Source organism: Oncorhynchus tshawytscha, linkage group LG21, assembly GCF_018296145.1.
Source record: "Oncorhynchus tshawytscha isolate Ot180627B linkage group LG21, Otsh_v2.0, whole genome shotgun sequence".
In the NCBI taxonomy this organism is placed as follows: Eukaryota; Metazoa; Chordata; class Actinopteri; order Salmoniformes; family Salmonidae; genus Oncorhynchus; species Oncorhynchus tshawytscha.
The window spans coordinates 27,901,152-27,914,905 of record NC_056449.1 but is presented as its reverse complement, the minus strand read 5'-3'; the positions used below and the strand labels follow the sequence as shown (position 1 = coordinate 27,914,905).

General features: G+C 45.9%; 2 protein-coding genes across 2 annotated transcripts; one reads left to right on the top strand and one right to left on the bottom strand.

Moving 5' to 3' along the window:
- Positions 1–5,401: 5,401 nt before the first annotated feature.
- On the bottom strand, positions 5,402–8,171 carry LOC112221156 (phospholipase A and acyltransferase 4). Its single transcript, XM_024383295.2, has 6 exons — positions 8,071–8,171; positions 7,659–7,733; positions 7,328–7,436; positions 7,038–7,174; positions 6,632–6,763; positions 5,402–6,411 (listed from the first exon to the last, which is right to left on the bottom strand). The coding sequence occupies exons 2-6, from the start codon at positions 7,671–7,673 to the stop codon at positions 6,277–6,279; spliced, it is 528 nt and encodes a 175-aa protein (XP_024239063.1). The 5' UTR covers positions 7,674–7,733; positions 8,071–8,171; the 3' UTR covers positions 5,402–6,276.
- A 94-nt stretch (positions 8,172–8,265) lies between these two features.
- ints5 (integrator complex subunit 5) lies at positions 8,266–12,002 on the top strand. The gene is made up of 2 exons (XM_024383294.2): positions 8,266–8,520; positions 8,771–12,002. Exons 1-2 carry the CDS (start codon positions 8,441–8,443, stop codon positions 11,730–11,732), a joined length of 3,042 nt encoding a protein of 1,013 aa, XP_024239062.1. The 5' UTR covers positions 8,266–8,440; the 3' UTR covers positions 11,733–12,002.
- The last annotated feature ends 1,752 nt before the right edge of the window (positions 12,003–13,754 follow it).

Here is a 13,754-nt window from a genome sequence, read left to right as displayed (position 1 = left end):
CAACTTTATTATTTATATTTTTCCAACTTTAACCTAACTACATTCCTAAGGAAAATAATGTACTTTTTACTCCATACATTCTCCCTGACACCCAAAAGTACTCGTTACATTTTGACACAAAAATGGTCCAATTCACACACTTATCATGAGAACGACCCTGGTCATCCGTACTGCCTCTGATCTGGCGGACTCACTAAACACAAATGCTTAGTTTGTAGGGGTGTGCCCCTGGCTATCTGTCAACAAAAAGAAACAAGAGAATTGCTTAATAGGAAGAATTTTAAATGGTTTATGCTTTTACTTTTGATACTTAAGTACATTGAGCAATTCCATTTACATTTGATACATCTGTCTATATAAGGTTCCCCAATTGACAGTCCATGTCAGAGCAAAAACCAAACAAGATTCTCTGGTCTGATGAAACCAAGATTGAACTCTTTGGCCTGAATGCCAAGCGTCACGTCTGGAGGAAACCTGGCACCATCCCTACGGTGAAGCATGGTGGTGGCAGCATCATGGTGTGGGGATGTTTTTCAATGGCAGGGACTGGGAGACTAGTCAGGATCGAGGCAAAGATGAACAGAGCAAAGTACAGAGCTATCCTTGATGAAAACCTGCTACAGAGCACTCAGGACCACAGACTGGGGTGAAGGTTCACCTGACAACAGGACAACGACCCTAAGCACACAGCCAAGACAACACAGGAGTCAAGTCTCAGAATGTCCTTGAGTTGCCCAGCCAGAGCCCGGACTTGAACCCGATCGAACATCTCTAGAGAGACCTGAATATAGCTGTGCAGCGACGCTCACCATCCATTCTGACAGAGCTTGTGAAGGTCTGCAGAGAAGAATGGGAGGAACTCCCCTAATCCAGGTGTGCCAAGTGTCATGACTGTCCTGATCAGGTCAGGTTACAGGAGACCACAACCCTACAGATTATCTCTCAACCCCAACAGAGGAGGAGAGATCTAGGGTTCTGAAGATGTGGGGCTCCGGACAGGAGCGAGATTCCTGCATCGCCGGCGTGACAGGCGGCTCTGGCAGCTCCTGGTTGGCTGACGGCTCTGGCGGCTCCTGGCTGGCTGACGGCTCTGGCGGCTCCTGGCTGGCTGACGGCTATGGCGAATCCTGGCTGACTGGCGGCTCCTGGCTGGCTGACGGCTATGGCGAATCCTGGCTGACTGGCGGCTCTGGCGGCTCCTGGCTGACTGGCGGCTCTGGCAGCTCCTGGCTGACTGGCGGCTCTGGCGGTTCAGGACTGGAGGGAGACTCTGGCGGATCCGGACTGGAGGGAGACTCTGGCGGATCCGGACTGGAGGGAGACTCTGGCGGATCCGGACTGGAGGGAGACTCTGGCGGATCCGGACTGGAGGGAGACTCTGGCGGATCCGGACTGGAGGGAGACTCTGGCGGATCCGGACTGGAGGGAGACTGGCGGATCCGGACTGGTAGGTTACGGACTGCGACCCGTCGTGGTAGGTTCCGGACTGTGACCCCTTGTGGTAGGTTCCGGACTGTGACCCGTCGTGGTAGGTTCCGGACTGTGACCCGTCGTGGTAGGTTCCAGACTGTGACCCGTCCTAGGAGGTTCCGGTCTGCGGTCCGTCGTAGGAGGTTCCGGTCTGTAGACTGTTGCCAGACGCTCTGGAGTAGGTACTGTTGCCGGACGCTCTGGACTGGGTACTGTACTGTTGCCGGACGCTCTGGACTGGGTACTGTAGCCGGATGCTCTGGACTGGGCTCGGGCTCCCAGCCGCGCTGCCGTGCTGCCTCCTCATACCAGCGCCTCTCTGCTTTCGCTGCCTCCAGCTCTGCCTTGGGTCGGCGTTATTCCCCTGGTTGTGCCCAGGGTCCTCCGCCGTCCAGAATTTCCTCCCAAGTCCATGAGTCCTGCGATCGCTGCTGCTGCCTTTTACCACGCTGCTTGGTCCATTGTTGGTGGGTTATTCTGTCACGTTCGTCGTAGTGAGAAGACCAAGGCGCAGCGTGAATTGAATACATGTTATATTTGAATGAAGACGGACACTAAACAAACTACAAAAACAACAACACGAACGTGAAGCTATACTACAAATGTGCAGACACAGGCAACTAGACAGAGACAATAACCCACGAAATACCCAAAGAAGATGGCTGCCTAAATATGGTTCCCAATCAGAGACAACGATAAACAGCTGCCTCTAATTGAGAACCAATCTAGGCAACCATAGACATACATAAACACCTAGATGGTAAACAACCCCATAAACCTACAAAACCCCTAGACAGTACTAAAACACATACATCACCCATGTCACACCCTGACCTAACCAAAATATATTTTAAAAAACAAAGAATACTCAGGTCAGGGCGTGACAGGAACAAGACTCCTAAGCCAAAAAGGACACTGACATCATGAGGACGACCAGAAAGGTGCGCAGGAGAAGTGCGTCATCGAGTAGTCTGAACTGTCCCCTGAACGGTCCACACAGAGAATCCTCGGAGGTCTTCCCCACGTAATTACATCATTATATTCTGACCCATAAGAGCGGCAGTTTGAGGCAAGACTAGGGTTCGAATAGCATAGCTGACAAATTCACCCAAATGTATATTTCTCTTGTGTACTTTCTTTTTTTTCTCTCTCTCTTTGAAATCCCCATTTTGGGTAACACGCCCCATAGTGTGTTGGCCCGTTATACTAAGTTCTAATCAATAGCCTATAATGTGTTTTGTCTATGTGTATCTTTTATCATCATTTTAGCTTTCTAATCAATAAATATTCACCTAAGATTGGTGTGGTACGAACTCATTGGTGAGACCCGGGTCCGTGCATATTCACGGACTATACGATGTTCAGAACGAGATTGTTGAGGTAACTGGTTAATTAGCGGCTGTTGTAAAATCGATATTCTGATATTCTTTGAGTTAATTTGGGAAATAGAAACTCAATAAAAACTTGTTTTCCCATGGTGCCCCAGGTTAATGAATTAATAATTAGAAACACAATTAGAAACTTTAATCATTCGATGAGCAACAGTCTTCACATTAACTAATACAACATCACGACACAAGCTTGTAGCGTCATACCAAAGAAGACTCGAGGATGTAATCGTTGCCAAAGAGCTTCAACAAAGTACTGAGTAAAGGGTCTGAATACTTATGTAAACGTCATATTTCAGTTGTTTATTGTAAATACATTTGCAAAAATGTCTAAAAACCTGTTTTTGCTTTATCATTATGGGGCAGTGTGCGTAGATTGAGGGGGGGAAAACAATTTATTCAATTTTAGAATAAGGCTGTAATGTCAAGTTCTTTTTCTTTTTTTAAGTCAAGGGGTCTGAATACTTTTGAATGCACTGTACACCTTCCGACTAGGCGGAGTCCCCTTCCTTGTATTTCTAATATAAATAATCAGTCTCTGTTTCCGGACAGGAACTGAGTCTGTTCCTCCTCTTGGTGTTCTCGTGTCCCAGCCTGAGTCCGGAACCTTCCTGCTCCTCCGTGCCTTAGTTATTGGGAGTACACATTCCTACAGTCGACTGCAGTCCACTAGATAATTACACTTCTCATACACAAAGAGCTGAAACTTAACACTACCTTCATTCTCTAAGAATATAAAAGATCTATATATTCATATTAAGAGTATATAATGATATAAAACTGTAACGATATTAGACAGTGCTCTAGAACAGATATTAGGATCCATCAGCCTTAACCCCAGACACATGGCTCCTATTCAACCCTCATGGAATCATTCTGGTACTCAGCCTTTGTACTTTACCTGTGCCCAAATACAATGCACATCAATCATTCCAACTGACCCATAACACGATAATTACTACTGTTAGGCTTATTATACAATTATAAACAGATTCAAACGGGCTCAAGTCAAATTGTAGATTCTTCCTGTATATTTATGGAGTCACTGAGTTATTTAATATCAAATCATAAAGTGCAAAATAATTCTGTCCATCAACTATCTTGTTAGAGTTGGCTGGGTCAAGGGAAAGGGAAGGTTCTGTTTGTGCCTTTGTTGGATGGCAGCACTATTTACTGGTGTTATGTGGTCAGATGAGCTGTGCTGTGATTTTTAAATATGTTGTGGATGGGGAGGGAGGGAAGTTCATATGGAAGAAGACAGTAAAATCAGATGCATTGTTTTATAAAGGCGGAATCTTGTGTACCATGTGAACAATTCCAAAACAAAACCATGACAATAAAATACACAGTGTGTGTTTTATGTGAAAGGGTGTGCACTGTTTTACAAAGATATTCAGAACAAGTTCTACTTCTGCCAAGAGTCAACATCCAAATCCACTAAAGTTCCTTCTGGGACTTGCAGTGGGCCAACGGAGGTGTTTCTTTTGTTTACTAAGACAAGTATAAGTTAAGTAGACATTTACAAATATAAACCAAAGAGTATGTCAAGACTAAATCTACTAAGATAAAATGCTAATAAGATTCAGTTAATTAATATTTAAAAAACAAACTCTTCAAACTCTTTTTTAAAGATGAAACACCAGTTATGATTTCAAATATTTTCAATCAAACATTTAAATAAAGTAAGAATTTGTTCAAATCAAATTTTATTGGTCACATACTCGTGTTTAGCAGATGTTATTGCGGGTGGAGCAAAATGCTTGTGTTTCCAGATGCAACAGTGCAGTAACATCTAACAAAAATACTCACAATAGACACAAATCCAAAGTAAAGGAATGGAATTAAGAATATATAAATATTTGACGAGCAATGTCAGAGAGGAATAGACTAAGATACAGTGTAATAGAATAGAATACAGTACACACATATGAGATGAGTAATGCAAAATATGTAACATTATTAAAGTGACCAGTGTTCCATTATTAAAGTGGACAGCGATTTCAAGTCTATGTACAGTTGAAGTCGGAAGTTTACCTACACTTAGATTGGAATCATTAAAACTAGTTTTTCAACCACTCCACAAATTTCTTGTTAACAAACTATAGTTTTGGCAAGTCGGTTAGGACATCTACTTTGTGCATGCAGTCATTTTTCCAACAATTGTTTACAGACAGATCATTTCACTTATAATTGACTGTATCACAATTCCAGTGGGACAGTTTATATACACTAAGTTGACTGTGCCTTTAAACAGCTTGGAAAGTTCCAGAAAATGATGTCATGGCTTTAGAAGCTGCTGATAGGCTAATTGACATCCTTTGAGTCAATTGGAGGTGTACCTGTGGATGTATTTCAAGGCCTTCCGTCAAACTCAGTGCCTCTTTGCTTGACATTATGGGACAATCAAAATAAATCAGCCAAGACCTCGGAAAGAGTGTATGTAAACTTCTGGCCCACTGGGAATGTGATGAAAGAAATAAAAGCTGAAATAAATCTCTCTACTATTATTCTGACATTTCATGTTCTTAAAATAAAGTGGTGATCCTAACTGACCTAAGACAGGGAATTTTTACTTGGATTAAATGTCAGGAATTGTGGAAATGTATTTGGCTAAGGTGTATGTAAACTTCCAAATTAAACCATTTATAGGGCAGCAGCTTCTAAGGTGCTACTGATGGCTATTTAACGGTCTGATGGACTTGAGATAGAAGCTGTTTTTCAGTCTCTTGGTCACTGCTTTGATGCACCTGTTCATAATGCTGTCAGTCATTACGAAGCGATACAAGCAGCATTAGATGGATCCACTTCAACCCTAACCAGGAGTAGTTCTGTGGGTCCTTTTATTTTGTTATTTAACTAGGCAAGTCAGTTAAGAACAAACTCTTATTTAGCCAAACCCTAACGACGCTGGGCCAATTGTGCGCCAGTTATGATACAGCCTGGAATCGAACCAGGGTTAGTAGTGATGTCTCTAGCACTGAGATGCTGTGCCACTCGAAAGCCCTGGGTCCTTTAGACAATTTGCTTCATGATAGAAACATTAGAACTTCAGTGGAATACCATTTTATCCCATTATAAAGAGAGTCTACATAAATATGTTAAAACTTTAGTAGGGAAACTTCATAGCTTATAAGTAACTGTCAACATTTTTTAAACAGCTAGCTTAGTCTAGCAGCCTGCAAGGTTATGGCCCCTCCAAGGCTGTATACCTTGGAATTATAACCAGACACCTTTCCTCCTTTTGTGCTTTCAATTCATGTCTGTTTAACTGTAAAAAATAAAAATATTATGGAAATACTCAACCCTTCCTTCTGAAAGCCCCAGAATTATACAAGTGACGATGGCAGTACTGTAGTTAAAAAAATAATCTATTAGGCTTATTGGTGACTGGCTGCTCAGGAAGCTATTATACAGTTGGTCACTTATATTCTTCTTCTTCTTCATTCTTCTTCTTGCTTCCACCTCCAAAGATGGCCACTGCGATACCTGCAACAGCAAGGACTCCGAAGCCCACCATTGCAGCCATTCCCACAGTTTCCACAGCCTGACGAACCTGGGCAGAAAAAGACTAACATTAATTTGAATGAATGAATGACTGACTGACTGATTCAGAAACAGTATCACAGCATAGATGCTTTGAATGTATAACAACAAGTACACCAGTTACTCTACACTCACGTATGTCTTGACCAAGTTGAGAATGTTATTACGACTCACAAAAATACTACGCTGAGCACAGTACAACTAGTTGAGCACCAGTCCACTGTACCTACCTGTCGAGACTCAGCCTTCCCATATCTCAGATCTGTGACAAAGTGCTCACAGTTCCCCCTGAAGACACAGTAGGGCATCTCCTGGTCCACATAGGCCTGGGCTTCCCTCAGTATCTCATGTATGGGTCTGACCTATAATGATAATATAATAATACTACATGCCATTTAGCAGATGCTTTTATCCTAAGCGAAATTGCATGCATACATTTTTATAAGGGTGGCCCCAGTGGGAATGGAAAACACTATCCTGGCATTGCAAGCACCATGCTCTATCAACTGAGCCACACAGGATCACACAGGCTGTGTCCCACATGGCACCTTATTCTCTACATAGTTCATTACGTTTGACCAGAGGCCCATGGGGTGCCATTTGGGACACAGCCTTACTGTACTTACTGCTACTGACCTGGTACTTCTCATCCAGCTGGTTGTTTACGCACCACTGATCATGCCCCACCACGTCCCAGATCTCTTCCTTCTTCACCTTAGCCTTGTCACTGAGCACAGACATCATGCTGTTGGCCCTGGCCCCAGGTCCCTCGGCTGGGGAGCAAAGAGACATGGGTGAGGGAGAGGGAAAGGTCCAAGGGAGGGGGTGCACAGACAAGACATCATCAGTGTCAAAGTTGAGTTGAATGTACTCTATATCTACAGTATATCAATTGTTGAGTACACTATATCAAGAGTATTACTCACAGGGTGGGGCCAGGTGAACAACAAAGCCGTCACCAACGTACAAAGCCCAGTGCTGGTAGTTCCCTCTGAATATCTCTATCAGATCCCCTGGCTCCGGCTTCTTATCATACTGTGAAAAATAAAATAAAATGATGAAACCATTAAGAATGATTTAGCAATCTGTGTATTGGCACAATGTTGCTAGACACCATCTTGTTAAAGTGCCAAGTATGCAGTTCTGAAAGGGAAAGTTCTCAGATCAGGGAACTATAAAAAGTTCTTCAGTCATGACTCATGCATTGTACAAACACAATGTAAATATAGGACAACAAAAAGACTGGACTTTACTTACCAATGTTGGAGCCATGGTAACTGTTATTTCCTTTACACAGCTTTGATTTCCCTTCACTGAGCTTCGATCAAAACCCTTTATGTCAAAATGAAACCAATGGGTTATATTTAGGGAGCCTGTTACCATAACACACGAGCTCACAAAATATTATGCAATCTATTGACAAATAAATTAGAAACTGATTTCACTGTGTTTTGGTGTCTATAATAAAACATTATGCAACGAAATAGATAGCTTGCGTAGCTATACGTTCACTGACCACAGACAGCACAAAACAGAGACAGTCTTTGCGTGCAGTCAAGAGTCATGGTATGATGTTCGATCCCAGTTAGCTACCTAGTTATTTGTAATCTTCCTCACAAGTATTTCTGTAAAGATAATAATTGAAATACATTACAATTATTATACTTACAGTAAATTCGGTGTCGTGCGGATGTTGCTTGCTTTCACCTCGAACACAGAAGTCAGAAGCGTCAGCTATCAGCTGACTCAAAAAAATAAAACAAATCAGAGCGGCGTCTCTGTTGGAAGCGTGCGCGCTGACGTTGGTTTCGAAGTACTGTGTCAGGCCAGTAGATGGCAGTAAATATATTTTCTGCATTGCCGCTCCGTAAACATGATAGAATAATAAAATAAAGACTTCCGGTTTTGGAGCGCCCTTTTGATATTTAGACCGAACATTACTTAAAAAATATCATAATATTTCAGGTGTAGAGTTGGTTATTCGTAGCTTGTTACTAGGGGAGAGTTAATGTTCTATTTTCAGTTTGGGAAGTTGAACGATGTCTGGCTTTTTTGACGGAACTCTCCTGACAGTCTCCATGCAGACCTCTCTCGCTCACTCACCGCAGAATGCACTTAGGTTTGTTGCTTAGCATAGCTAGCTATCCAACCAGTAGTAGTAGCTACAGTATGTGGCTGATTCCCTACTGTACCAGAAAGTTATAAGGCTGTTGTTATGCTAACGGTATTGTGGTTAGCATTTTTCAATTATATTTATGAAATATTCTAGTCAGAGAATAGAAAAATTCAACCAATTAGAATCACATTTGTTAGTTTATATTTTTTGCAACAGTGAACTTTTATTGTGAGTGTGTGTGTGTTTTGTGTAGCCCCCAGGAGCTGTCCCAGGAGATCAAATCCTTCATCAGTGGCGTGGACCAGACCCAGGGTCGTAAACTCAGCGTCCGTGAGCATGCCCGCTGTGCAGTGCGTCTGCTACGATCCGTGCCTGCCTGTCGTGGGGCGGTGCTTGAGCACCTAAGGGGCGTGTACAACGAGCACGTCTCAACCTTTCTTCACAATCTGGAGGCGGACGGCGAGGGCGATGGGGACTCCAACCTGGAGGACGTCATCATGGAGGTCCATGGCGTCCTGGCAGAGTTCATCAGGCTCAACCCCCGAGCCTGGGCTCCCCTCGTCTCCACCTGGGCTGTAGACCTGCTGGGGCAGCTGAGCTCCAAGCATGCTGGTCGCAGGGCAGCTCCCCAATCCTCCAGCCTCAACGAGCTGCTGCAGCTGTGGATGTCCTGTGCAGCTACCCGCTCCCTCATGGAGGCCTATACCCAGTGCCTGGCGGCCATGATAGCCTGGTGTCCTGATCAATGTGTGGACGCTCTCCTGGACACCTCCGTGCAGCACTCCCCCCACTTTGACTGGGTGGTGGCCCACATCGGATCCTCCTTCCCGGGCACCATCATCAGCCGCGTCCTGGCCTGTGGCCTTAAAGACTTCTGCTCCCACGGAACGGCTGACAAGGGTCAGGGAGACAAGAGCAACCGAGTGCCTAAGATCGGCTCTGTGGTGGGGATCCTGGGCCACCTGGCGGCGCGGCACTCTGACAGCATCCGGCAGGAGCTGCTGAGGATGTTCCAGGAGAGCCTCAGTCCCCCGACTATACCCCCCAGCTCTGGTTCCACCTCCTGGGAGCACTCAACTCAGCTATGCCGAGGCGCAGTGCCCTTCCTCCTCCAGCTGGCGGCGCTGTCACCCTCTCTGCTGGGCGCCGTGTCTGCTGAGCTGGTGGAGTCTCTACGGCCTCCAGTCTTGCTCCAGCTCCAGGCTGTTCTACAAGGGCTTCCCAGGGACGAGCTGGACAACATGATGGGGCTGGTTGTTCACCTCATCGCCCAGAGCCCTGCTGGAGGGGCACGCATCCTCCGTTTCCTCGCTGACACGGCCACCCCTGCATCCGTCATTATCTCCGGCCCAACGCCTTCCCCTCACGAGGGGGTCCGGGAGGCCTGTGACCGCCTCCTCCAGATGCTCCTGCTGCATCTCCACAAGCTGGTCTACACCTGCTCAGAGGGGGACGACAGCTACTACAGCCGCCCCCACTCTCCCTCCTCCCAGGCCCCCCGGGTAGTCCCCTTCCTGGAGGAGATGCAGTCACACGTGGGAGAGCTGTGTGCCGAGACATTGAGGCTGGAAAGGAAGCGCCATCTCTGGCTGCACCAGCTGCTGTGTCTGCTGTCTGTGTACAGGGGCCCCAGTGTGGCCACGGAGGCCCTCTGTCAGCTGCTCACCCTGGCACGGAACCCAGACCAGCTGGCCCTGGCCTGGCAGCTCCACACCCCGCTGTCCACCTGCCTGCCAGGCCTCATCCCTGCAGCAGTGACCCGCTGCGTGGCCCAGATCCACACACACACCCTGGGACCCAAGCAGCTCTGCCAGCTCCTCCTCAACCTGGCCTCTGCCATGCAGAGTGTACAGGAGGAGGAGAGGAGGGGTCCTGGAGGCATGGGAGGAGGTGCTAGTCCTCAGTCCTCCATGGCATTGCAGGTTGGAGCAGCGGTCTCGGGACACCTCCATGATTTCTGCCCTCTGCTCCTCCACGGTGACCAGGCGGTATCCCACGCTGCCGTGCGGCTCCTGTCCCGCAGCCTCCTCCCCCGTGCCACCCTGCCTTCGCACCTGCTGCTCGTCTGTCGGGCCGCCGTCACACACTTCTTCCTGGCGCTGCGGAGGAGAGTACAGGCAGGGAAGGGGAGAGACGGAGGGCAGGGAGGAGAGGCGGTGAACTGTTCGGTGCTCCTCCTGTCCCGTCTGGCAGGTTACTCCCCTCTAACCCTCAAATGTGTCCTGCTGCAGCTGGTGGAGGGAGCTCTACATAAAGGAAACGCTGACCTGTTCGGAGGGCAGAGCGAGGACATTAGAGGGGACACCCCAATCTCCCCGTCCTTGGCCCCTGACCGGGGGGGCTTCCTGCTGGACATCAACTGCAGGTTTGGCACTACGGTCAACTTCTCTGGCAGTGTGTGGTCTGTGTTCCATGCTGGGGTGATAGGGAAGGGTCTGAAGCAGCGCAGCGCTACGCCTCACCCAGACGCTGCCAGTGTCATACAGAACGTCCAGACTCTGCTGGCTGTCACCGTCCAGTGCTGCAGCGCGCCATCTGGGAATGGTGGCAACAGTGGAGGCACCCGACACCAATCCACCGTCGTTCCCGACGAGCCGCCGCCCATCAACGCTGAGGCGGCCAAAATGATGGCGGTGACGCTGGTGGAGTATATCTGCCCCGACGTGGCCAACGGGGAACTGTCATGGCCGCCAGAGGAACATGCACGCACAACTGTAGAACGTGACATACACATCCGCCGCTGCTTCGAGGCCCACCCTGTCCTCTTCCCTTTACTCCATGTTGTGGCTGCCGGGCATCCTGCTCTCTGTTACTGTTCTGCGGTGCTCCGGGGCCTGCTGGCCACTCTGCTAGCCCACTGGGAGGCTTCGAGGGAGCCTTTGGCAGTAGACTCCCCCTGGCACCTCCAGGCCTCTTGCATGCTGGTGTCATGTATGGGCGAGGGCCAGCTGCTGCCCCCGGTGCTGGGCAACGTCCACGAGGCCTTCCCCTACCTGACGCCCTTCGAGGTGAGGCTTCTCCTCCTGGCTGTGTGGGAGTATGTGAGGGGCAATGGCCCCATGCCACAGAAGTTTGTCTTCAGTGCCGAGAAGGGCCTGTTCTGCCGGGATTTTGCACGGGACGGGGACGTGGCGAGATACGTAGCGCCCATCCACAGTGTCCTGCATAAGAACATTGACCGGCTGGGGCATCTATGCTGGCGTTTCCAGCTCTGAACAAGGGAAGGAGAGAACTGAAGGAGGGATGGATGGATGAAGAGGATGCAAGAAGGGGACGATTGTGAAAGATGAGGAATGTGTGGTTATAGGTCATTGTGGAGATGTTGCTTTGCCGTTTTCTAAGTTTGGTTTTTGCTCTATCACTGTCATCTAGTTCTGTATGCACTCTGAAGCATACAGTGCCTTCAGGAAGTATTCATACCCCTAGACTTTTTCCACATTTTGTTGTGTTACAATGTGAGATATTAAAATGGATGTAATTGTCAACGGTCTACACAAAATACTCTTTAATGTTAGTGGTGGAAAAAGTACTCAATTGTCATACTTGAGTAAAAGTAAAAGATGCCTTAATAGAAAATTACTCAAGTTAAAGTCACCCACTAAAATACTACTTGAGTAAAAGTCTAAATGTATTTGGTTTTAAATATACTTATGTATCAGAAGTAAATGGAATTGTTAATGTACTTAAGTATCAAAAGTAAAAGTTTAAACCATTTAAAATTCCTTATATTAAGCAAACCAGACGTCACAATTATTTTAAAAAATGATTGATGTATAGCCAGGGGCACACTCCAATACTCAGACATAATTTACAAACAAAGCATTTGTGTTTAGTGAATCTGCCAGATCAGAGGCAGTAGGGATGATCAGGGATGTTCTCTTGATAAATGTGTGAATTGGACCATTTTCATGTCAAAATATAATGAGTACTTTTGGTTGTCAGGGAAAATGTATGGAGTAAAAGTCATATAAATAGTAATGTACAGATACCCCCAAAAACTACCTAAGTAGTACTTTAAAGCATTTTTTACTTAAGTATTTTATGCCACTGTGTAATGGCAAAGTGGAAGAAAAATTATATTTATAAGAATGAAACACTATATCTTGATTGGATAAGTATTCAACCCCCTGAATCAATACGTGTTAGAATCAACTTTGGCAGTTTTTACAGCTGAGTCTTTCTGGTTAAGACTCTAAGAGCTTCGCACATCTGGATTGTACAATATTTGCACATTATTATTTTAAAGCATATCCATAACATGATGCAGCCACCACCATGCTTTAAAATACGAAGAGTGGTATTCAGTGATGTGTTATGTTGGATTTGCCCCAAACATAACACTTTGCATTCAGGACATGAAATTAATTTTTCTGCAACATTTTTTTGCAGTTTTACTTTAGTGCCTTATTGCAAACAGGATGCATATTCTGTACAGGCTTCCTTCTTTTCACTCTGCCAATTAGGTTAGCATTGTGGAGTAACTACAATGTTGATACATCCTCAGTTCTCTTATCACAGCCATTCAACTCTAACTGTTTTAAAGTCACCATTGGCCTCGTGAAATCCCTAAGTGGTTTCTTTCTTCTCCGGCAACTGAGTTAAGAAGGACCCCTGTCTTTGTAGTGACAGGGTGTATTGATACACCATCCAAAGTGTAATTACATTTTTTTCCCAATTGCTAAAACACAATTTTGCTAACTAGGCTGGTTTTATCAAAATACTTAACACAATTCACAAAACCACACACCCAAACTGCAAAAAACCTCATATATCCTGCAAAATGAAGCCCTGCAACCAAAACTACATATAGCATTATCGAAATCAAACGTTTTTTGTCTAACCAACTGCACACTGTTGGGCATAATGAAAAGCACTCTCATCTTTAGTATGCTTTGCCATAATACTAAAATAGTTCAAATTGATTGAAAATTCTTCAGATGCACAGAAATATTTGTAGATACACACACATGCTGTTGAAACATTTATTTTTATTTTTCACCAAACAAGTCAGTGCAACATATGCACAGCAGATATATTTACATTGGACTGAACCAAAATATGATCACAAAAAAACAGTAAACTGAAAAAGAAAAGGCAAGAAAAATAATAAGGCAGCATCTTGCCGCACAGCTGGTTCTGGCCACAACGCCTCGTCCACATCACAGCTGGTTCTGGCCACAACGCCTCGTCCACATCACAGCTGGTTCTGGCCACAACGCCTCGTCCACATCACAGCT